The sequence below is a fragment of the Gavialis gangeticus genome, unplaced genomic scaffold (assembly GCF_001723915.1).
Source record: "Gavialis gangeticus isolate Ggan-Ray unplaced genomic scaffold, GavGan_comp1, whole genome shotgun sequence".
Classification (NCBI taxonomy): Eukaryota; Metazoa; Chordata; order Crocodylia; family Gavialidae; genus Gavialis; species Gavialis gangeticus.
Window position 1 is genome coordinate 13,743,353 of NW_017729011.1, and position 24,256 is coordinate 13,767,608.

At 45.5% G+C, this 24,256-nt stretch overlaps 1 protein-coding gene across 1 annotated transcript in view; it reads left to right on the plus strand.

Annotated features, from left to right (window-relative positions):
* COL27A1 (collagen type XXVII alpha 1 chain) overlaps positions 1 to 24,256 on the plus strand; it is a 293,868-nt gene that overhangs the window by 188,131 nt on the left and 81,481 nt on the right. The window contains exons 26-28 of the mRNA XM_019510527.1: positions 2,487 to 2,540; positions 4,362 to 4,415; positions 9,082 to 9,135. Coding sequence (XP_019366072.1) covers positions 2,487 to 2,540; positions 4,362 to 4,415; positions 9,082 to 9,135 — 162 coding nt within the window. The remainder of the gene's footprint in view (positions 1 to 2,486; positions 2,541 to 4,361; positions 4,416 to 9,081; positions 9,136 to 24,256) is intronic.

Sequence of the window (24,256 nt, forward strand, 5' to 3'; positions counted from 1 at the left end):
CACTCGCTTCTTCTTTAGAGGGGCACTGGCAAGAATTTTTTTTGCTAATCGAGATTAGTGAGTTTGTTTCATTCATTCAGAGTCTTGTAAGAACAATCCCTACTGATTTTTTTTCCCCTTTTTCTTAGGGCAAATATTTGCCCCCTCCCCAGCCTGCATTGCAAAGTTTTCCTGGCTTTGATAGCCTCTTTGTGGACTGGTAATATGGATCATATCACCTCAAACCTGGGAATGTGGGCCCAATCCTACACCCTGACCAGGCATTAATTCAGTGGAAGTTTAGCTTGCAAACTGATCCATGCATGCAGATCCCTTTGTCAACACAGAGCTCCCCAGGAGCTCTGCAGGATCCTGGCCTGAGCAAAGACATAGTAACTGAATCCCAGCTGCAAAAAGCTCTCTGAGTAGCTATGGGAATAAGAAAACATCAGTCTTAACAACACCGTTTAGTTTAAATGGATTCATGAAACGGACAGCATGTAGAGAGACAACAGACAGTGGCAAGCTCTGTCCTCTCTACCTGCTTTGTCACTAAGACGGTATTACTGCACCGCCCGCTGTAGCTACTCAGAGAAGCCGAGTTGCCAGCCCACGGTCAGCAAGCACGGTCAGCAACCTAAAGGAGGTACATTGAGTCCTATTCCATTATCTTATCCACAAAACCAATCCCCACGTGGCAAATCACTGTTCTAACACAAAGATGATATATCAGTGTGAGGAGAAACTCAGGCTGTCCCATAACTCAGGCTGTCCGTACAGCTGCATTTTCTATCTGACTCTTTCTCTACCAAGGCAAGTTTACAGATGGCAAAAGTAACTACCACCCACTTCAAAAAAATCAACCAGACCTTGAACTGAAATTGCATTGTAGGACTTACTACATTATTCTGCAATAAATGAAGTGGGAAATACACTTTCATTAGGCAGAGCTGAGCCAGCAGGCTCTATCCAGAAAACTCCAAACCGAAAATCTGAAACAAACAGAATCCAACTATTATCAAAAAGGATAATATAACTAACAGGTCCTTTCTATGCATTCAGGAAGAAAGCCTTCCATTAACAAAAGCCAACTGGAGACAATGCCTTCTTTGGATTTGTTTTAATAGATACTTAAAATCTAAGATATTCCCCCAATATGATATGACAGTTGGAAGATAGGTCAAATTTTGGGTGTAAACTAGTTGGTAGTGTGTGTCTCTTAGCTCCTTACTTCTCGTCCCCATCCCAGCCCACAAAACTCGCACACATAACATTACAGTGTGTTACCAGCTGAAGCGGGTGCAGTTGCTGTACATGTCTCCAATCCATCCAGACAGAGCAAACAACCATTGGTTAGTGCTGCAGCTGTATTGTCAGACATCGGTAAGTTGCTGGATTACTGATTAATACCAGTTATAATACTACTTATAAGGCTCCTGGCTATCTATGTCTGCAAAGAACAACAGTATGATGTGGAGGAGCCAAGGTTATGTTGAAAGATGGGGAAATGCGTGCATGGTTGATAAGCTATACAACCAAGAGCTTCATAAATGACTTGCTGTTCTGAATTTTTTACTGCCTCTTATAAGACATCTTTTTTTAAAGCTTGATCTTTTTAGAAGGTGAGTACTGAGGATTTGCTGACAATTGACCCCTTTATGGTGGCTGAAATTGGGTGCCTCCAAAATTCAGGCTTCCTAAATTATTGTTGCTGTTGCTATTTACTCCCCTTATTGTGATGGGACCTGGGAGCTCCCAGCAGGACCCCACGGTTCTGCAAACAGACCAGAAAACCATCCCTATACCCAAACACTTACAACCTACTTTTAAAAATCTTGACCTTAATCATCACGCTCATTCTGAACACATAGTGGTGTCATTTCCCATTCACAGTCCCTGCAGCCCCACTAAAGCTTCCCAGCCCCTGCCACTTCCAACATAACAGACACTTAGGAAGAGCAAGGCTTCAGAGGGAAGCGTCCTTTAGACATTTGTTCTATGAGGAATGAAGATTTCCTACACAGTTCAGTTCCCAGCTGTGTGATGCCTACATTTTCTGTGCCTCAGCTCTGTCATCTTTTCAAAAGGAAAATAAAAAAGTTCCTTTCAGCAGTGCAGAGAATGAATCATGCTTATGTCCAGCGCTTTGGCATTCTCGGATGCTACCGACCTTTGGAGGAAACCTTTCTGAAAGAAGTATGCAGCTGTAGCAGGACGATCACTTAGCAGTAAGCATCAGTTTTCAGTGGACAATCAGTGACCACTGTTCTGACACTACAACAGAAACCTGACTAAAAGGAAGAGCCACTAAACCTAACACTATTTATATATTCTGTGGAAATGTCAGCTACATTCCCAGATCCAAGTAGGAGTAGCAGATGTTGTAATGTGTGAATCATCCATGCTTTCAACTGCTGTATTATCATCCCCATTCTCCCACCCTGTCATTTTATAGCACTCATTAACAAAATTACTTATTGTGCTTTATGCACTTTTGTCTTTCCTAGGGTGACCGAGGCTCAGTTGGCCCACCGGGCCCACCAGGAGTCAAGGGGTCGATGGTAAGGAGTAAGTCTGCATTCTCTCTCTCACTTTCTGTCTGACTAATGCCTCCCCATCTTTTGTGGTGACATTTCAATAGAAATTACAACTCCCAACAACCTTTTTGTGGAATGTTAATAACTACAAATTCTTCCTATTTCCATGGGAATGGAGAGGGTGGGTATTCGATTGACCAGTGTTGAGCTATAAACACCTCCAATCATTTCCCCCACCAGGATTATTAGCATTGTTCACTCCATTTACTCTTCTGTTTACTGAGGGTGTAGACACATGACCTGTTCGCTATGTAGGGAAAGTGGAGCAGACACAACACACAGATCTATTTACATAGTAAATTACTCCAACCCAGGGTAGAATTAACTGTTGAAAATGTTTGATGCATATCTGCTCCCACTACATCCAGGAACAGCAGTTTGCTCAATGCAGCCTGTTTCCCTGCCACCTAGCGGCAAGTCTCTGTAACAGTGCCTGCTCTGGGAAGCCACTTTGGGAATACTGCTTATATGCGTCCTCCTTCCTGGGTGCATCTATGCATGCAATTAATGTGCCTGAATTTTCTCTGCAGAAAATTCAGGCTCATCCAAGCGTTCCCGAGTGCATGTCTACACATGCGCCTACATTGGGAGCAAATTGCACCTGACAGAGCAGCTCAGTCCAGGGCTGCTCCTGCCCTGCTCTGTCACCCTGCAGCAGCCAGGGGGAGCTCCCAGCTCCCCTAGGTGCCAGCCCCTAGCCGTCCCAACTCTGGGGCATCCCCAAACTGTGCAGGGGGAAACTGTTCTGGGCTCAGCGGGCATCTCCCTGGCAGCCGTAGGGAAATCAGAGCCAGCCCCTCCCAAGCCCTGGGGGCAGGGGGAGCTGTCCCAGCTTGGTGAGTAGCTGCTTCCAGCCCCACACACATCGGGACCCATCCTGATCTCATGTGGCTGGGAGGCAGCGTCCCGCCAAGCCAGGACAGCTCTGCCTACCCCCTGTCGCCCCTGCCACCTAAGCTGACCAGGAATATCTTCAGGTACTAGAAAATGGTGCATTAGACTAATCTACTGTGCAGTAATTGCTGTGCACATGTAGGTACTGATGCTTTACTTCTCATTAGATTCGTCTAATGCTCAGCAAAACATGTCATGGAGAGGCATCCACTGCAGAGCAATTTTACTGGAGTCTGGGGTAAATTGCTTTGTCATAATTGTCATAGGAAGGTATGGCTGGAAGGGACTTCACAAGGTCATCTCATGCAGCAGCCTGCTCAAGGCAGGATCATTCCTGACTAAACATCCCAGCCAAGTGTTTTTAAAGAGACATGTCATGTGTCCACAACCTGAAAAAACAATTGGGCTTTGAAGCATTTTCTATAAGGAACAAGTCAGGATCTGTTGTGCCAAGCAAAGATAACTGCAAAATACTTGGGCACTTGAGCCTCTGAAGCACTTCCTGTTTGCAGCACCCTGCCTGGTCGAAAGGCCAGCTGTAATAACCACCTGAGCTCTCGTTACGCCTTTGCCACTGGCTCCCTCTGTGGCCTGATGCAAGACAAAAGAACATACTTGCATACCTTCCCAGTCTGCAGAAATCTAGATGCTCATACTTGTAGCCATAGCAGGAGCTGAGTACGTTAAAAAATGTAGCCCCAGTTGAGGGTGCCGAGATCTTGAAACATCTGTCCCTGAGCAACTCTGCCCTAGCAAAATAGCTGAGCTGGCCTGATCCGGCAAGTGACTGATGCTGCCTTAGTTTCTGTTGTCCCCTGCTCTTTCCACTGACCAAGGGAGAAGGGAGAGATTTCCATGGAATTCATGCTGTGTATTCTTCTTATCTTGTAGGGGCATCCTGGAGCACCAGGAGGAATTGGCTTTTCAGGACCTCCTGGACCACCAGTAAGTAAAAACTAGTCATCTTGTAGCTGCACAGAGTTTGTGTTGTGCTCAAAACCAAGGCCATTGTGTTGGCCATAGGTTTAATTGACAGTTTGTCAACAAGAGACACTGAGAAAGGTAGCACAAAGGACTTAGAGAAAGAAACACTAAGAAGGGATGATGCTTATGTGAGGGCAAGAAGATGAGGCAAAGAACAGCACTGACTTCAGTAAGACTCTGAGTTACGTGGATGAGTCCACAAACTTGCGGACTCTGCTGTAAACACTGCCTGCAGGCCTGATGCTGCAAGGCACCAGGCATATCTGGCCAAAGGTTACAGGGTGCTTGGTGCCTCGCAGAAAGGCTCTTAGCCCCTTGTGCACTTGACTGCTGATGTAGCAGACCTGCAGAAGGTTTCTGCTTCTCCCCAAAGCACCACACTGCCTTGCTGTGCAAGATGTGCCACGTGGCTTATTTGGTGCCTTGCATGGATGGATCTACCTTCAGCTGCTAATGAAGAATGGAGGCAGGGAGAATGTGAGACTTAGTAAATTCATCCCACGTTCACTTAGACTGTAGTTGTCTGAAAACAAGCTCATCCACTAACATAGTAGAGCAGTGCATTTGACAGCTGTGATCACCGCAGTGAGCTGCCCGGCTGCTGTAAACGTTTCAGGTGTTCTAGTAACGGCCATCACCATTTACTGAAGCGTCTCTGCTCCATTGCAGTTTCCCTACCTGGGCCACTGGGCTCCTGAGATTGAAAGGAGAGATGAAATCCTTAAAGGCAGCAGAAGGTCTAGGTCCAAAGTGAATCCAAACTTTTGCAACTCATTCTTCTGTAAGGGAACAGACAAATCCCTGAATCCAAGTCCTGAACCTCGAAGTGGGACACTATTCCTTAGAGAGGGGCCCTGGCTCCACTGTGTCTGCAGCCTTCAGACAACGCAGAAATCCTTCTCGGTTGCGGCCTTGGGGCCTGTCACTAGAATGTACCACATGTGCAGTGTACAGCGTGGGGCATCAGAGCAGCTGGTGCCAGGTGGACCCCTCATTTGGAAGAGCTGCCATGGTACAAGAACAGCTGTGAGCAGAGCATGGAATTGGCAGGAAGGCAGATTTTACTCGGGTTTTAGTTTCTTGCAGTCCTTGGTTGGACAACAGCCCTGCTGTCGTGCTGGCAGAAGTGCCACTGGTTCTCCAGCATAGTGTATTACTGATTAGAAATAACAAGACAGTTGTACAGAGAGAAGGGGAGTGCAGGGAACTAGCTGATGTCCCTCCACATGTGTGGATTTTCTTACAAATTAGTTAGTTAGGAGTCACATTTCTTTGGTCCAATCAGTGCCAAAAGGTTAGGCCTCCAAAAGCCTGCTGACAGCTCTGCCCACTCAGAGAGCTCCCAGATGCTGCTGGTCACTGTTCTTGCCAACTGCAGCTAACTGGCTGAGTACCAGGAGTTTAACACTTTACACAGTGGCACGCAATAGTAACAGTTTATAGATGTATCCCTAAAACTGACGTAAAGAGAAGTCTCTTGGGGCACTGACAGAAGTGAAGAAGAAAAAAACCCGCTTTATTGGAAGAGGAAGCACATTAGTTCAACCTGGCTCCCCAGCATCTGTATAAATCAGGCCCTTTAGCAGGGCTTTTTGGTGTGTTTGTCTAATAGCTTATTCAATCAGCTATTAGATAAAAGCACTAAAAAGCCCCGCTGAAGTACCCGATCTACACAGACATTGGGTGAGCCGGGTTAAACTAACACGGTGCCTCTTCTGGGCATGCACTGCACTTGGTGCAGGGGTGCAACAAGCTGAAAGTAAAGCACCATTTTTTTTCATGTCTTAAGCAGCCTGAGATGTCAGAAGAGCAGACCAGTACTGAGGTGTGGCCTGCTTATCCTGCCCTGACCAGAGGGTCTGGGCTGACCAGCAGCTGATTCCACAGCCGGCTTTCAGTTGCAGGATGTGACTGAAGACTCAAGGCATCACACTACAGCATACTACTCCCTGTTCTTTGTAGCAGCATCCATGGTTGCCACTGGCAGCACCAGTTGCACTGTAGGTGGGGTGCTACCCTGCACCTCTTTGAGCCACAAATACATGCGTTAGCTAGATATATGTCTTTGTGCTTGCCTGAGCACAGGGGAGGAGGAAGGAGGTGAGAGAAGCCCCTAAATTCCCTCTCAGCAGAGATCAGGTTCTGCAATAGCAAAGACCTGCTAACTTTTGGGGGGGTCATGTGTACCACCCTTCCCAATGCTGCACAGCACGGTGCAGCACCGTGGGAGTCGGGGGACAACATGCAGTATAAGATGGTACTTGGCATGAGTAAGAGCACCAGAATCTTGCCCAAAGGAAGCAACACATCCTCAGACCTCTAAAGGTCTCTTGAGAGCATCTGAAGGGTGGAAGCTCTGTAGCTTCCTCCAGTAACCTGTTCTCCTGCCATAAAATAACCAGTAGTGTCATCCAAGCAAAATGTTTTCTCCACAAGTTCACTTAAAAAACAAAAGTGAAGTCCTAAGTAGATAGGCCATATTACCCAGCCAGGCCAGTGAATGAATCTCTTGGTAGTAAATCTCCATTCTTGTTACCTCCAGCTGCTGCTGCCTATTTCTCTTCCAAACAAGCCTTTATTATTTACTTCTGAAACCAAACCTATAGCTTATTGTTCTTCTTGTTGAATGAACCTTTAGAAGCAAGAGTAGCCCACTGAGCTTTAGTAGCATCGATGACTCCACTGGTTTGGAGAGGAGAGCAGAGCTGTAGTTGATAGACGTGAAACTCTGCCCATAGTTTCAACCCGTTTCGGCCTTTAAACAAACTCCCGTGCCCCATTCTGATGCATCTCCTGTGTTAACATACAGCCTCTGTAATAATTTATGGAATCACTTTAGTGCCATCCACCTTCACTGACTCCTTGAAGCACTAAGTGTGGGAGCCAGTTGTCCTGAAGGGTCTTATTGCTGGAGTGAATTTTTTGTGCATTTAGGTTTTTTCCTAAGCTCTTTGGAATGGGCAAAATACTTCATGTGTAGGATTTTCCAAACACCAACAGAGTATTTCATTTTAATGTGTGTTTATGCTCAAAAATAACTCTAAAAATGTGCATCTGAACCAGCTGCTCCTTGTGTGACTCAGTCACACACACTCCCTTCACCCAAAAAATAAAGACTCTACTACAGACCATGCTGTAGAGCAAGCAGCTGCAAGAGAATGGGCTGGAATCTATTCCGTGTTGGGTACTGTCGGTAAAGCAACTGTGCATTGCACTTCTATACTTTTCAAACTGGTAACTGTGTTTCAAAAGCAGAAGCTTTATTAGTGGTGGTGATGCAAGTAGCAGAAGGATCACAATCTGATTTTGTTTGGATTCTCAGCAGAGTTCTCAGGGCCTGACAGTTGGCAAAATCTTTGGTATATAAATAGCAAAACATGTGGAATTTCTGAGAGTAAAGATGGAATCTGTGTCATTCTCAGTTTTTAATACACTATTTAAGTTACAAGCTAGAAATGCATGGTTATTTATCTAATCCTTGTAAAGTAATTGAATTCATCTACAGTTCTAAGAGACTCTTAACAAGAAAATATTTCATTTTTTGTATATTTCCTGCATTTGTGATGTTAACACAGGAGATGTCAAGGTCACTGACTAAGCTCTGAGATCTTATTGCAACTACTGGCATGACCATCAAAGCCCTGGTAATATAAAAGGAGCTCCATATCTGAGTATGATTATCTATGCAACACCAAGAATGCACTAGGCACTTAAAGACAAGTAATCTGTAGTTGGCCAAAAAGTTTAAAGCTGGGTGCCTAAACTAAGGTGGCTGATTCCATATTTACCTAAATAATAAACCTAACTTCTTTTAAAGGTGCTAAGCAGTAGGCACATCCTATAATGTGCAGCAATAGGCTCCAGAACTTATCGCTCCAGAGCTTATTGCTGCTGAGCACACATCTGCACATGCACCCAGGATTGCAGCATGTTGAGCCAGGGCAGAGCAGCCCTGGATGGCAGGGAACCCCAGGGGTCAGCCTGCCAGCCTGGGGCTGCTCCCCCCAGCTCAATGTGCGGTGGAGGGGCTGGATGGGGCACAAGAGTGCTTCAGTACCGGGCTAGCCGGAGTCTACATGTGCACTGCTGCTGAGCTTTTTACTCTTAAGTAAATACAAGTACTATCCTGCTGCAAAGTAAATTAGTTTATTCTTAATAGCCTAACAGGGGTGCATGCGTAGATGCTGAGACATTTACTGCACAGATAACTACTTTACTGTCTCATGTAGACATGCCCAGTGGCTCTTAGAAGCTTTGAGTGGGGAGCTGTGCATGCTCAACATCTCTGTAGATTCAGCCACCAAATACTTCAGACACAGGTTTGAAAATCTCAGTCATGATCCCTGCCTTGAAGAGCTTAATAAACTAAAGATCACTGATATATTCACGAAGCCACACTTCTAGATATAACCTGGTAGCACTACAAGATTTGAAGACATGGCAGTATCTTTGGCAGACCTCACTGCGTCAACTTTGTATTTCAAGCATGTGTAGCTAAAATGCATGAAGGTTGTGCACAAGTATGTAACTCTGGACTGTCTTATACATCTTTTCTCTGGTTTGACCCCTGTATGTTGCCTTTCCTTGCCTTCCATTTGTTTCCTTTAAAATCCTTTTCCTGTTGTAGGGCCCTGCTGGAGTCCGTGGACCCCCAGGTATAAGAGGAGTCAAAGGCCATCGGGTAAGCAGTTGGTAACTAAGTAACAATTCCATAACTCTCCTGTTTCAAGAGGGCCTTAGTTCCTTGGAATAAGGATTAGTATTAAGTAGAGATGATGTCAAGATATATGGGAAGGGGTGGTCTGTTTCTTTGGCTAATGAACTGTAGAAGAGAAAAGCTGCCCTTATTGGAGGCACAAGAACCTTGAAGAAAAGGTTAATGCAGTTAAAATATAAGGGCAGTGTTAGCTTCAAAGTCAGTGTCTTGACCTGGGGTTTCCAAAGAAGGCATGAAGTTAAAATTCATTATGTTTTCTACCTACCTGTGGTTCCCAGTCAGGTATGATGGCACTTTCTTGGGTAGCTGGATAATACAAAGTCTAGTGATGATGAATTTAGGAAGAGTGAAAGCTTCAGTTAGATGACTGGGAGATCCCCTGCTCATGGCTTTGATGCCCCCCGCTCCCAGCCCCTCTGCTCTCACCTGTCCGACTTCTGGTCCAATACCCAGCTAATGTTTGCAAAGTTTTAATGGCTAGTGATTGCACATGGGTTTTGTGGAGGACTGCAAGAACGTCAGACTTCTTTGTATTTGTGTGGGCCTTTTTTCTAATGATCTCAAAGTATTTACTTTTGCATATTTTAGTTTTGAAGGCTAGGGCTAGAGTAACATTGTAATCTGCCTGCCACAGGCTACACTTCTAAACCATTTCATGCAGCAATTCCTGCCTGGGGAACCTAGGATCAATGTTCGTATTCATTTCCCTATACCAGAGCTAATTTTTTCCTTAACCAGCTGGAATAGGGTAGAATGAAAAGGATTAATGTGATGAGACAGTTTTATAATCACAGCATTATGTAACCGTGAATTGTTTTCAGTTCTAAAAGCCATGCTAGAAGGCCAGTAAATAATGTCCTACCCCAGCAGTTAAATCACAGTGTCCACTTTTGGGTTTTGGATGGAGAAACCAGCTTCCTTTCTACCCCCCACAGCCTCCATACCTTGCCTTGTGAAGGCCTCACATTGTAATTCCAGCACTCCCATTCTGAAGAAATCTCTCGGGAGCCACAGATTCTCTGTGTTGCACATCAGGAACTAATAGAATTGGTCAGGGTATTCACGAGCATGACTGATGAGAAACTGGAGACGTTCGTTCTGAGGAAGGTTGTTAATGAATACCTTGATGCACAACGGCAGAGCAAAGCTAAACAGGCCGGAAACTGTGGATGAGCCCTGCCTCGGCCACTGCACAAGCTCTGTGGAGTTCCCTGGAGGCCCTCAAAGATATTAGCTCAGGTGTAATCTTCAGTACTCTAATGCATGCAATGGCAGGATTGGAGTCCAAGTTCCTTCCCCTTTCTCTCTCTCTCAGCTTCTAGTTCTGGAGCATGCACCCCATTGCACGAGCCAAGTCTGGGAGAACCTATACACATGCTCCAGGGGCGGGAGGCTTTAATTAGAGAGGCTCTCGGGAGCCACTTTAATTAAAATACCCGCAGTGTTTCACGTATTCAGCATCCTGCCTTGCAAAATGGCAGCAGGGGTGCTTTAACTGAAGCTCGTTCAATGAACTTTAGTTTAAGCAGCCCCACCACTATTTTGAAACATGGGACACTGAATACACAAGATGCTGCAGCAAACCAGAGCGTTCAGATTAGAACGCTCCAGCCGACTCGATTAATCTGTGTAAAAGTGCCCTGGGCTTCCAGCAGCCAGCTGGGCACAACTATGCTCCTTGGCTCTTGCTTGTCTCAAGACTCGGACTTGCTTGGGATGTCCCTATGGGCCTTACACTCTAGTTGAATTGAACAACAAGGAGTCAGGCTGGTTGAGCAGCTTGCAGGTTTTCTGATTTTTAGAACTGATGAAGGTGATAGTTATTATCCTGCTGGGTAAAACTCCATTTTTAATGAAGTAGAACTACAGCAGCTAATTATTTCTTTCTTTTTCTTAATTTCCACTGGGAATTTTTCCTCCAGTTGGAATGAGAGCTGGACCCTAGAATAGATTCAGTTTCTATAAGGAACTAACTTGTTTGTGATGTGCAGAGGGGCTGGAACCTATTTGTAGGCCCTAGCTAGTGCATTAATCTCTTAAATGAGTATGTTGATAGAAGGACTGAGGATAGGAAATGGCAACTTTACACAGAGGTGAAATAGCCCTTTTCTAAAGATGCAGTTAATCCCAGTGGGTGCTGGGTGTCAGATGCCATCACACTGAAGCAAGGTAAAGGCAAAGAAGGTGCCAGCCTCCCTGGAGCAGTTCAGCAGCCAGCCATCTGACTACTCTGAACAGCTTCTTCTACCAGGTCCATCCCTTTCTGCAATGGAGTACCATATGCTATAGAAATGTTGCTTGGCATTGCTGAGCTGCATTTCCTTTCCAGATGTCAAACCTAGCAGCTCTAATCCCAGTTGTGCTCTCCTTTACATTCCTGCATTCAAGAATTCTGCTCATGTCTGAGAAGGCCCAGACTTCTAACCACATCAAAGTCCCAAGGACTAAAAATGGTAGTCAGGCATTGGCCTGGCTGCAAAGTCCTGCAAAAAGCCATTTTAGACCAGGAGCAACAAAACATGGAGGGAGATGAGGAGCCATTGTGAAGGAAAGAAAAAGGGTTATCATTTCTATCTGTACAGGACCTTATTACTCAGGTTAAATCAGCTAGGCGTCATTTGCTTGTCTGTAGCAGTTGCAGGTAGTGCTCTGCAGTTCACCTAACTACTCACATCCCAGGCAGAACCTGTCTTTCAAACCAGTGATATATGGTGGTGTAGAGCTTGACATGCTTTCCTCATGGAAACGACCTTTATCATTTAATAGGAATAGGATTCTTAAAAATACAGACTTTGAGAGTGACACATATCCCTTCTGAAGAATACCTGCACCATCCAATAGAGAGCAATGGAGAATTAGAGCTTTGCTATTGAATCACAAAGGTCACTGTCGAATGATAACCTGAGTAATAAGCAATAGGGTTGCTCAGTCTAACAGGTATGAGCTCACCCCTATGAGCAACAGGGTTGCTCAGTCTAATGGTTCTCTTGCCTTGGAAGCTTTCTGTTTGCCTCTTTCTCCATTGCCTAGTGTTCCCTCCTTGCTAAGCAGCCTCGCCACTCAGGCTGTTGGTTTCTTTGAGTTTTTGAGGATTTGGGAAATGATCCCCTCGCTGTAATTTCAGACACTGCCCTTTGCAGAGCTCCCCCTCTATTATAGTCCACAGAAGAGACATAATTCAATTCAGAATGGAAACATTAATGCAACTCTCTGCCAGATGTTTGTGGATTCCACTGATCTGTGTTTGTGGATACTTCATTATAATAATTTCACTTTTGAAGAAAACATAAATAGTGAATATGGTTTTGATTGTAAGGAACAATGCAGTCTTTTAGAGTCTGTATTTAAGCTGTTCAAGCTATTGTATTGTCAAGATACAAATAGCAATTTAAACAAGAAAACCTTTTAAAAAGCATGACTCTCCTTTTATTACTACAAAGACAGAGTATGATTTCCTCCTCCTTTTTTTTTTTGTTTAGCCATCAAATCAATAGTGTAGAATCCTTTACAAATGCAATATTCCTCTTCCTTCTGCCCTGAGGGCCCAACTCAACTTAAGGCATGTGTTTAAGTCCATCCATATTCAGAATACACTTAAGCATGTGCCTGAAGTTAAGGTAATGAGAATTAAGCACACAGATTCACAGAAGTTTAGGGCTGGAAGGGACCTCGTAAGATCACCGGGTCCAGCCCCCCTGCTCTGGGCAGGAAAGACCGCTGGAGTCAAATAAGCCCAGCAAGGTGTGAGCCCAGTCTCCTTTTGAAGATCTCCAGGGTAGGTGCCTGCACCACCCTGGCTGGGAGTCTATTCCAGAGTCTGGTCACACGAACTGTGAAGAAGTTTTTCCTTATATCCAGTCTGAAACCTTCTTCTAGGAGTTTATGATCGTTGCTCCTGGTTGTCAACTGGGGCACTTTGCTGAATAGTTGTTCACGTAGCCCCTGATGCTCTCCCCTGATATATTTGTAAGCTGCCACCAACCCCCCCCCAAAGTCTTCTCTTTTCTAGGCTGAACAGTCCCATATCTCGCATGATTAAAGTTAACTGCTTAGTTCATAGACTCATAGAGAAGTAGGGCTGGAAGGGACCTCCAGAGATCATCTAGCCTAACCCCCTGCAAGAGGCAAGATCATTCATATCTAAACCATCCTGTACAAATCCATTGTCTGACCTCTTAGTAAAATTACAAAGTCAACCCTGACAGAACCCAAGGCATAACACCCTAACCTGCCGCAGGTAACATAGGGTGAACTACAACAGCCAATGCACTTCTGCTACGATGGTTGTTAAAATATGTTCAAGAGAGCCAAGGAAGAGGGCCACGACCCCACTACAGAGGAAGGCAAAAATGTCCACAGTCTGTACCAGTCTGACCACGGGGTAAAATTCCTTCCTGACCCCAGATATGATGATCAGTCTGACCCTGAGCAGAGGGACAAGACCCTCTAGCCAGGAACCTCTAGCTTTAAGTCAGGAGCATGGGCACACCCCAGTCAAAATCCCTAGCTTTCACTGTAGCTAACCTCCAACGCTTCTGAGAAAGGTAAAAAAAAGATCCTTGATGCACATAGCGGGGAGGGGATTTCTTCCCAGGCCCCTGTGGCATAGCCCAAAAGCATTGGAAATACCCATAGGACAACATAGGCATAACGACTTCTAGACCATCCCTGTGCAACCTCTTCTTAAATGCCGGAGACTGCACAACTTCCCACAGTCTTTTCAACTGCCTCGCTGCTCTACCAGTGAAGACTGTTTTCCTAATATCCAGTCTAAAACTATTTTGCTGCAACTTCCAACTATTGGTCAGCATCCTGCTCTCTGCAACAAGAGAGAGAAAGTGTTCTTCCTCTTCTGTATGGTAGCTCTTTTGGTATTTGAAGACTGCTATAACATCCCCTCTTAAGCACCTTTTCAGCAGGCTGAATGGGCTTATTTTTTTCAACCTCTCCTCACATGGCTTGCCTTCAGCCCTTTATCATTTTTCTTGCTCACCTTTGGACCCTTTCTAACTTCTCCGTGTCCTTTTTAAAATGTAGAGCCCTAAACCGCACACAATACTCTAGGTGAGACCTAACCAATGCAAGTAAAGAGGCCCTATCAGGTCCTGTGTGTTGCATCTAATGTTTCTACTGATGCATCCTAAAATCGCACTTGCCCTACATCGTCACATTGCAGACTTATACTGAGTCTGTGATATACCAAGACTCCTAGATCCATAGTGGATCCTAGCTGGCTTCTCTTCCTATCAAACGCTACTCACTACCTAACACTTCAGATCAGAAAATGCGGCAAATTGTTAGTCCATTAAGGAATTCAGATTGCTTCCACAGTTGAGTTTCTTTGACTGGAAGAAAAGCTAGTACTAAGTGGTGGCTGTGCAGAGGACCTAGTGCTGAAGACATTATAGTGGAGATTTGAATTGTTTCTGATTGGCTATTGTAATGAATTGTTAACATGGATTAACTTTGGAGAACATCATCTTTGCTTTAGGCACCTAAATAAAAGTACTTGGTATACAGAAGTGCTAAACACCCGCTATCTCAGCTAAGAAGAATAGAAGCTGCCGGTATTCAGAATCTGTAAACAGTAAGCACATTTTTGCTTTAGTGCTTCCCTTTGAAAACATTATTCTGACTTTGTCACTGTGCACTAGCTTCTTTCTCTAAATGCACCGTTCCAAAAATGATCTTCCTAAATGAGGCTATCGTGACCTGTGAGGTCTGGCACTTACAAAATGACACCTGTTAGGATTAAAAAAATAAATGTTGGAAATGTCAGAATACAAATGTTAAAACCAGAGGGACCTATGACATTTTTTACCTTTCATTGCTCTTCACACCATCAGCGACACATCCCAGGAACCCCAAGGACATTGCCAGGGAAAATAAGCCCCACTCAGCTAATGAATCAACAGACCATAATGTTCACAGTGTTCAGGGGAGCAAGCTCCTGCTAATCAGCTACTCACAGCAGGAATATGCCTGGCTTCATCATCCTTTCTTAATTCAACCCCGAAACCAATTGGGAACCGGTATGGGAGCATTAATATCAACTGAAGCTGTGATTTTGCAACACAATCTGCAAGCCTTCAGCTGAAATCTTTCTGACTAGCTTCAAATCTGGGCCTGTTTTCGCCGCCAAGATGTCTGTCCGCAATCCAGGGATTTTACTCAACAAATTCAAAAGAGCTGCAGTCCAGAGCCAGAACTGGCTGAGTATATCTAGATCACAATTGTGCTACCAATGATCAAACAATATGCAGGTAAAATCAGTGAAGATCTGAATAACATGCATGCTCCAGGATTACAAGCTGACTCTTGCTGCTATTTGGATACACGTTATAGCTTGAAGCTTTGCAGGCTTCAAGGATTTCTTGAACTCAGGTATCTTGCAAAGTGGAATTAGTTGAACTTGGGTTCTAAAATCACTCCTGTATTCCTGGGCTGGCAGGGCTAAGCTGCTGGCAACCTGTACGTGGAAAAGCATCTTTTCTTGCTCTCTAGTGACCTTTCAGCTGGCTGAAAGATTGGTATGCAAGCCTCCTGGCTGCACAGGACCTTCTGGCCTAATATAATATGTATTATAGTCAGTCTCCCTTGGAAAAGGACGGTCTCGTTATATGAAGACCGTTGAGGTGGTAGGGGCATGGATTGTGGACAGAGGGTAATCTGTATTTTTCCACAAAAGCAATAAGTACCTGAACCCCCATCACAGATGAGCTGTATTTCAATTATATATAGTCTGCATCATTCTCTGGGAAACATTTTGGTCCCACAGTCCAGGGGAAGACCTCTGCTTGTGCTAGGAGTCTCTGACATTACTAGTACATTTTAGACTCATGTTTCTAGCATCAGTCTCTAGGGCATTTGACAGTGAGTGTGGGGAGGGATGCTTCCCAGGTTAGTTGCAGATGTCAGGGGCAGATCCAGCAGCAGTTGCTGTGCTCATGGTTTTATTCACTGTGACAGCTGATGACTTCAGCCAAAACACCAAGATCTTTTTCATTTGGCTGAACCTTTGGTAATAAACCAGGAACACTTGGGATGAGAACAGGTGCTTTGTATTTCCAGGAGGAATGGCTTGTCTCTGATACCACCTTGCCCGCATAATTGTCCTTCAGTAGATGCAGTGGTGAAAGCTTTTGTTCATTCCACACATCTTCCCAGTACTTGGGTTGCCACATTTCCTTTGAACAAATGCTGAGCTTGTTCCCTATTTATTACCTGGAGCATGCAGGAGCCACAGGGCATATAGACTAAAGTTCTAGATTTCTTGAAGCTTTTTATCCCCAGGATACAGAGATACAATTCAGTTCCCCAGAACGCTTCCAGATAAATCTTTCATCAGGCATCGGTGCCAAAGGTGTGCATTACCAGATACCACTAGCACTGGGGGGGTAGGGGTTAGTATGTGGAGGAGGAGGCAAGAACTAACCCACTGCAGGTTTTGTGTGTCCCTTTGATATATCAAAGTTTGACGGTCTCTCCTTCGCCACTGCCTGACCCTTATCACCATTTTAAAAAGAAATATGTTTTGTCCTCCTTGTTGAAACCCTTTGCTGGGTCTTTTCTATCCCCTTTGTAACAGTATGGTAGATCTCTCCTTGACTAATACAGACTAGAAATAAACCTGAGGCCTTAAGTTTGGAATTGAACTTTTGCAGTTTGGGAACTAGTGACATTCACATCTTATGAACGGACGTGCTTATTAACAACCTTGTCACTTTGTTTAATCTCAGTTGGTCGACAGGGCTGCTCACTAATGATGCTCTCTGAAGGTAATACTGGCTGAGGCTACACACTTGCCAATAATACTGTACTCTGAGCTTACTTGTGAGAGTCAGAGGAGCCTAGGTTTTTTAACAGACTAACAAGTAAATATGGCATGACAAGACGATATGTGACTAGGCCTAAGTGATTTAGGAGCCTACATCTCCATTGAGCTTCCCCTGTATAGCCCATGAGACACAATACTGAGTTCTGAACAAGAAATGTAACTAAGTAGGACTGTGAAGTAGGACTCTAACAAACGTCAGCAGTTTTATTTAGCAGGCTTTCCTCACAGACACTCCCCCACATTGGATTTCATTTTGGGGTCTGTGGTGTCAGTGCGAACCTCAGTTAAAATGGTGAAGCCCTACTTGCTTCTGGAGTCAAGCACGTGAACCGTAAAGTGATAGTATTGTTCCAGGTCAGAGCCACATGCCTCCCCACCTCTCCAACCACGGAGCCTGCATAACCAAAGGGGCCAGGAGCTTGTTTAAATAGGAATGAAGCTTGGCCTTGAGGCTAATGATCTGAAATGGGGATCGGGAGATCTGGACTCAGTACCTGGCTTGTGCTATACTTCCTGTGTGACAAAGTCACTTAGTGGAGTCCAGCTTAGGTGCCACCGATGTCTATGAAATCAGCAGTCATTACACGTGCTCTTAAGTAATTTGCAGCGTCTAGGCCTAGAATTCTCTGTGCCTCCGTTTTCATTATCGGAAAATGGAGATCATAGTCTGCTTTCAGCCCTCCCTTTCTTTTCTCTCTTGGCCAATGTAAGTTATAAGCCTTCGTTAGCAATTAGCACAAGTGATCTTATCAGCCATGGTGTCTGGGAGCTCCTACACTACAATTATAATGTGTTAAATGAAACCTTAGGTTGTGGAGCTAATATCACAGCAGAGGCCACTCCACGAGATGTTGACAACAGGGATGAAGTTGTTGCCATAAGAGTAGTTTGAACCTTGACTATCCCAATCCACCATTCTCAGAATATGTCTAGATTGTACCTGGCTTGGGTACGTCTACCTGAGACCTAAGCTGACTTAGCTCCTAGCTCACTAGGGACCAAGTTTACAGCTGGCATTAAGCAATCACAGCTCCTCTGGCTGCGCTGAGGCCCCTGGTCTGCAGCGAGAATGCATTGCACTGGAGGAACCCACTCCTTGCAGCTGGCTGGCATTAACATTTCCTGGAGATTGGCCACGTTTTCCCTCACTTGTCTGTAACTGCCATTGTCAGAAGAAAGGAGTTCAAAAGATTTAACTAATTGGCTAAATGTAGCTTTTCCTGTCAGGGTGAATTAGGGAAAGCCGTTTAGTCTGGGAGGCCAGAGACGATGAAGCTTTCATCATCTGTTTCTGCATCCAGAGTTGGTTTCACCTTCTTTAGGTCAGAGGCTGATGGAGTGTATTGTAGTGGGATTAGCCAGGTGACCACTGTGATGGGGGTTGTCCTGATGGATCCTGGGCTCCTGGTGACAGAGCGCCGCTGGAAGAAACTACAATATTTTAAACACCGCCGTGTCTGAGCTCGTACTGACAAGCTGCCTTGTCGGGGGTCTCAGGCTTCACTGCCCCCGCTGCAGTGCCGTGACGGGGCTCGTCGGGGACTTCATCCATTTCAGTGACTGCTCACCCCAAATACAGCTTGGAGTGACTGGAAAAGGAGGCAAGGAGGGGGGTTACGTTGGGAGACCAGAGGAGGCTGGACTTGTAAGCGAATGGAATAGCGGTATGGGCCATGGCTAATTTGGATGCCTGCTCGATGCCTCTGTGTCTGTCTGTCTGTAGCTCAGTAAAGCCTGGGGAGAATGGACTTAGGATAAGGCATGTGGTGGATGAAGCAGGCTGCTGCTCTGAACTTCCCAGGGAAAGAGAATAACACTTCAGCACTCCCAACAGGGATGAGGACCTAGGCCTCAGCCCAAGACAAACAGTCCGCATAGAAGCAGTTGGTGTGTGCGTTGTCCACACTGATTATTTGTCTTTTTGTAGCACAGCAAGAAAGCAGAATTTCAGATTGCACTTGAAATTAGCTCACTACGCTATAGGGTTGAGGTTTCCAGTCCATTTACTGGCCTGGCAGAGATGCCAGTGGAGAAAGAGACTTGCGGAGAATGGTTGTAATGGTCTAAAGAAAAGGAGGAGCCGGTACAGACTCAATAAGATTGGTCCTGAGCCTGCCTTACAGAACTGGAATGGCCTCCGTGATCCCTTGGGCAGCGAACCAAGAATTTAGCAAGATGCAAAGGGAGGCGGGATACTTATCTTGATAGCCCTAGGTAATAACAGTGAAATTGGAAAGGCTATCAACATGATTTCCAAGTATTAGAGACCAGGATGAAATGTAACATGGGGGCAGGCAGCACCGAGTTCTTGCTTCTGCTAAAGCAGCTGATCCTGGCTACTGTGGGGGATCGGATGCTGAACGTGATGGGCCTTGGGTCCGACCCGCTTGGAGAATCCTGGGTTCCTGTGTGCCGGGGAGCAACTCCAGGTGCTGATTGCGGTGCTAAATTGAAAATCTCCCCACCCCCATGCACACACACACACACAACATGTTTCAATCAGTCAATTTTGCCATGACCCTCTTCTCCCATCAGAGCCAAGAGAGAGTGAGTGCTGCATGTCCAAGGTCAGAGCGTCCGGGACGGCTCTCCCTCACATCCACTCCCGCTGAGGAAAGTTCCTCCTCCTCACCACGGGATCCTCTTCCCTCTATCCGGCAGAGCATCACATCTCTTGGTCTAAGCCTCCACGCTTCTAGGGGGGCTTAATTTCTCTCAGGATATTATTTTTTCTTTGTTTGTGTTTGTTTCTCCTGAAAATTTGGACGGGGCAGTGATGGATGGCTGCGTGGTGCCAGAGTTTAGGGAAAAGAGTTCTCTGCCTAACAGGGGCTCATTGTTTGCCGGCAACCCAGGGAAGGCAAAAGCTCAATTCACAGAGCTGGGCAGTTTGACTTAGAGCACAAACTGCCGGGCTGCTTGTCTCTCTTTGTTACGCGTTTCCCCAAGTGAAGTACAAGCACTGCACTGTTCTGCAGCCCACAGCGATGCAAACAGCAAAGGAGGCTCCGAGTAAAGCAGAAGGTTTGCTGTTGCACCCAAGAAAGCTTCACCATGCTTTCCTAGACCTCAGCGTGTAGGCTTCCCCTCTGCGGGGTTCCTTCTAGGAGGGCAGTGGTCTGTACTGCAGCATCTTCAATAAGGACAAGTACAGTTAGGGCCATTGGTGATGCATGTGGGGGTGCATGTGCACCCCCTGAGCTTGGCGGTGCCCCCCCTGCAGAAAATACCACCGACGCTGCTGGCGGCACCTGCGGGAAGTCGCCGCTCACCCCCCCTCACTGCCAATGCTGCTGGCGGTGTCTGCAGTGCTCATCACTCCCACCACCAACACCGCTGTGGCCACCTGCGGGAGCTCCCCGCTCGCCACCGCCATGCCCCCGCCACTGCCGCTGCCGCCACTGCCTGCAGGTGGTCGCCGTGCCCTGGAACAACCCCGGGCACCAGTACAGGCTGGGGACCAACGTACTAAGCAGCAGCTCTGCAGAAAGGGATTTTGGGCGGTTACAGTGGACAATAAGCTGCATATGAGCCAGCAATCTGCCCTTGTTGCCAAGAAAGCTAATGGCATCCTGGGCTGCATTAGTAGGAGTGTTACCAGCAGGTTGGGGGAGGTGATTATTCCCCTCTATTCGGCACCAGTGAGGCCACATTTGGAGTACCATGTCCAGTTTTGGGCCCCCCACTACAGAAGGCACGTAGGCAAATTGGAGAGAGTCCAGGGGAGCACAGTGAAAATGGTGAGGGAGCTGGGGCACATGACTTCTGAGGAAAGACTGAGGGAACAGGGCTTATTTAGTCTGGAGAAGAGAAGACAGAGAGGATTGAATAGCAGCCTTCAACTCCCTGAAGGGGCGTTCAAAGAGGATGGAGCTGGACTGTTCTTGGCGGTGGCAGATAATAGAACAAGGAGCAACAGTCTCAAATTGCAGCAAGGGAAGTTTAGATTAGATACTAGGAAAAACTTCATCACTCTCCTTTATCAGTAGGAGAGTAGTAAAACACTGAAACAGGTTACCCAAAGAGGTTGTGGAGCCTCCATCCTTGTTGGTTTTTAAGACCTAGCTGAGATAATCGTGTTGGGGCTGGTTCCTCTTTGAGCAGGGGGTTGGATCAGATGACCTCCTGAGGTCCTTCCAACCCTAATTTTCTATGATTCTATGATCCCACTGATCCTGAGCTATTTATGAGACGAGGGTCTTCATTACAGCCTTATGTTCTAGGATCAGGTGATGGTTGGCACCAGCCGGGCATCGTGATCAGCTTGTGTGCATTTGCCTCCCTGTAGCTGAGTGGCTGGTCTAGCCCATAAAGAGTCACAGGAGTTTTTCATGGTGTAAAAATCCCCTGGTAATTGAAATGGTATTTGGCTGGGTCCTGACCTGTTCATGATACCTGACAAGATTCACTTTGTATGCTGCACCATATCTGTGTGAAGCACACACCCCAAGCCTGTTCCATACTCGCATGGACTCTTATCACCTACTTTTTATTTCTCAGAGCCTTGTGGAAGTAAATACATCCAGGTGTTCCTAGAATCCACATGTGCACACAGAGGTACGCACACCTGTACACAATGATGCAGCCCGTGCCACCTAGCCTGGTCCACAGCTGTTGTAGAATATGGACTACCCTGTCTTGTTCACTATAGCTCCCTTACACCAGCTCACAGATCTGTCACCATATTCCTCTCTGGCATTCCCTGACCATGTTTCCATATTGTGCTCCTGAATACTTCCACTGACTATTCCTCGGTAAAAGAAAGACGGCACCTGAGCACTATTTTTGCTCATGCAGATGTAAGCTGGAGGGAAGCTGAGGACACTTGTACTGATATATGTTCTCTGTGCTTGGCATCCTAAGGCCAGTCTGATCCAGCACCTACAGAAGGCACTGGGAGCACTTCAATGGGCTTTGGATCATGTAAACTTAATTTTCCAATTATCTAACACCAAAAAATAACCCCATTGCTTTGTTCTTGTCTTCTGGCCACCCCGACCTCCTGAGGGTAATTGCTTTGGTTTTATTCTGTGTATAACCTTAATTTTATACGACTTGCTGTTTTATAGCACTGTTCTTCAGGCTTTGGTCAACATTAACAAATAAACTTTGCGTTCCTCACTATTCCCTGAAAAGGGACACTGACACTAGGCATGTCTACATATGCATTTACGCCGGCTTAAATTTATTGCGCAGTAAGTGGGAATAGGTTGGCATTTACACATGCTGGTATTAAAGCATATTAATGCTGTGTGTGGACTGACTTGGGACTAAAATTAGTCAAATTTACACTCAAGTCAGCATAAGTTATCATATGTACTGCACAGTACAGGTGTGCATGTGTAGATGCGAGCCTGTACTGCACAGTAATTTCGGTTACTATGCAGTAAATGCACACATGTAGACACGCCCACTGTGCTGAGAGCACACACCTGTGTATGTGGCTCAGGTAGAAATGGTATTAGCTGAGGACCTGGTTAAGAGAATCCTAAAATGGTGTGTCATGTGTCCAGCCATACATACCCATCATGGCTGCACTGTTCCTGTTGTCCATCTCTTTCAGAGACCATTATTTAGATCCATGTCCTTATTGGCATGCTGTACAGGTTTGAGGTTATCCTGTCTCTATACAGCCTTGTGTTTGCCAAAAACAGCAGAATTTTCTGCATTATTTTATATTGACAGTATTTGTCTGCTGTAATAAACTGGCTGTGTTTCCCATATGTCTTTTGCTATTACACTGCCTCTCTTTATGGGTCTCTCTCTTGGGCTGTCACACTGTAGCTGCTTTGCTAATATATAGGCTTCCAACTCTGTTATTATATTTGGCTCTCAGTGTGCATCTCGATTAAGCAAATTGGCTCTTATTTTTCCCTATTTCCGCATTGGCCCAGTCTCTGAATTCCTTTTACCATAACATTTCTACCACTGCTTTATATTATTATTTATTATTTGTAATGCAGTAGCACCTAGAAACTCCAACTAAGACCAGGGTCCTATTGTGAGTAAGACATACATTAGTACCATCTTTTGATGGTAATGTCTTTTTTTTCTCTTTTATTTCTTCTGCCTCCCCCCCCTCCTCTTACTGTCTATCACCATCACAGAGTTTAGACTTGGAGTAGGATGGTACAAAGGAGGGTGAAAGAAAGAGAGAAAGAAAGGAGTTCCACTGAGACCATTTTAAGGCTACTCTTTTAATTCTCCACTGTTTAAGAGTGATGCTGTCCTATCCTATTACCACATCCATAAAAAAGAAAGACATATCTTAAGTGATGAGCATGACTTCCATGATATATGAATGGAGTGATCCAGCAGGTTTTTGGCTAATCAGATTCATATCCCCAAGATTTTTTAACGCTTACAGATACGCTTAGCAAGATACTACCATGCACACCTGGTATGTTCTCACACATTAATAAGGTTCACCCGTACTCATGGTTCGGAGAAGTTTTGTACACACAAGCAGCACTAATATCAGAACTGAGCCAGCCCATACATATTCCTACCCATTCTGTAATTAGATAAATACCTGGTCCTATTCGTAGCAACGTATGGGTCCTTAAGCAGCAGGTAGCTACAATCAGCTGTCTAAATTGTAGTTATCTATACCTAATGAAAAATTACTCCACTGAACTTTAAGGACATCCAATTCTAAGGGAGGCCTGTGGACCCAGCATCCAAGTTACGGAGGTACAGCTTATAGTAGGTCTTGCGTATCTCTTTGGGCTCATGTATAGTAATAGGGATGTGGCCCTGGATGTGACTTAAATGATACAGCACCAAAAGGGTTAAAACTGTAGGACTAGGGAGATATAGAGGACCTGTTTTCCTCTTCCAGCTTGCATTTTGGGATGAAGGTTGGCAAGACAGAAACAAGTGTTCTGCCCTGTTATATGGGGAGAGGCAAGCTACAAAAACCAACCAGAGACCCAGAGGGTCCCCTGATCTCTTGAGAATCAGCTATTGCATGATGCTCTGATAGGGCTTCCAGCGCATTGGAAGCTGGGGTTCAGGTGAGCTACACACCCTACCTGCAGTAGGATGAGTCTTGCAATGAGGAGCACTGTAGCAAGAGAGCAGCCTTGACTCCAAGGTGAATGTTACAAACAGACCAATAAACCCAGCCTTTTAAACCCATTGAACACCACAGCTATGCTGTACATGCCCATTCATCTGGGTGTAAAGAGCTAGCACCCTGAGAGTTAAGAGAAGAGAATTAAGGTGACTAAAAAGCATCACCCACCA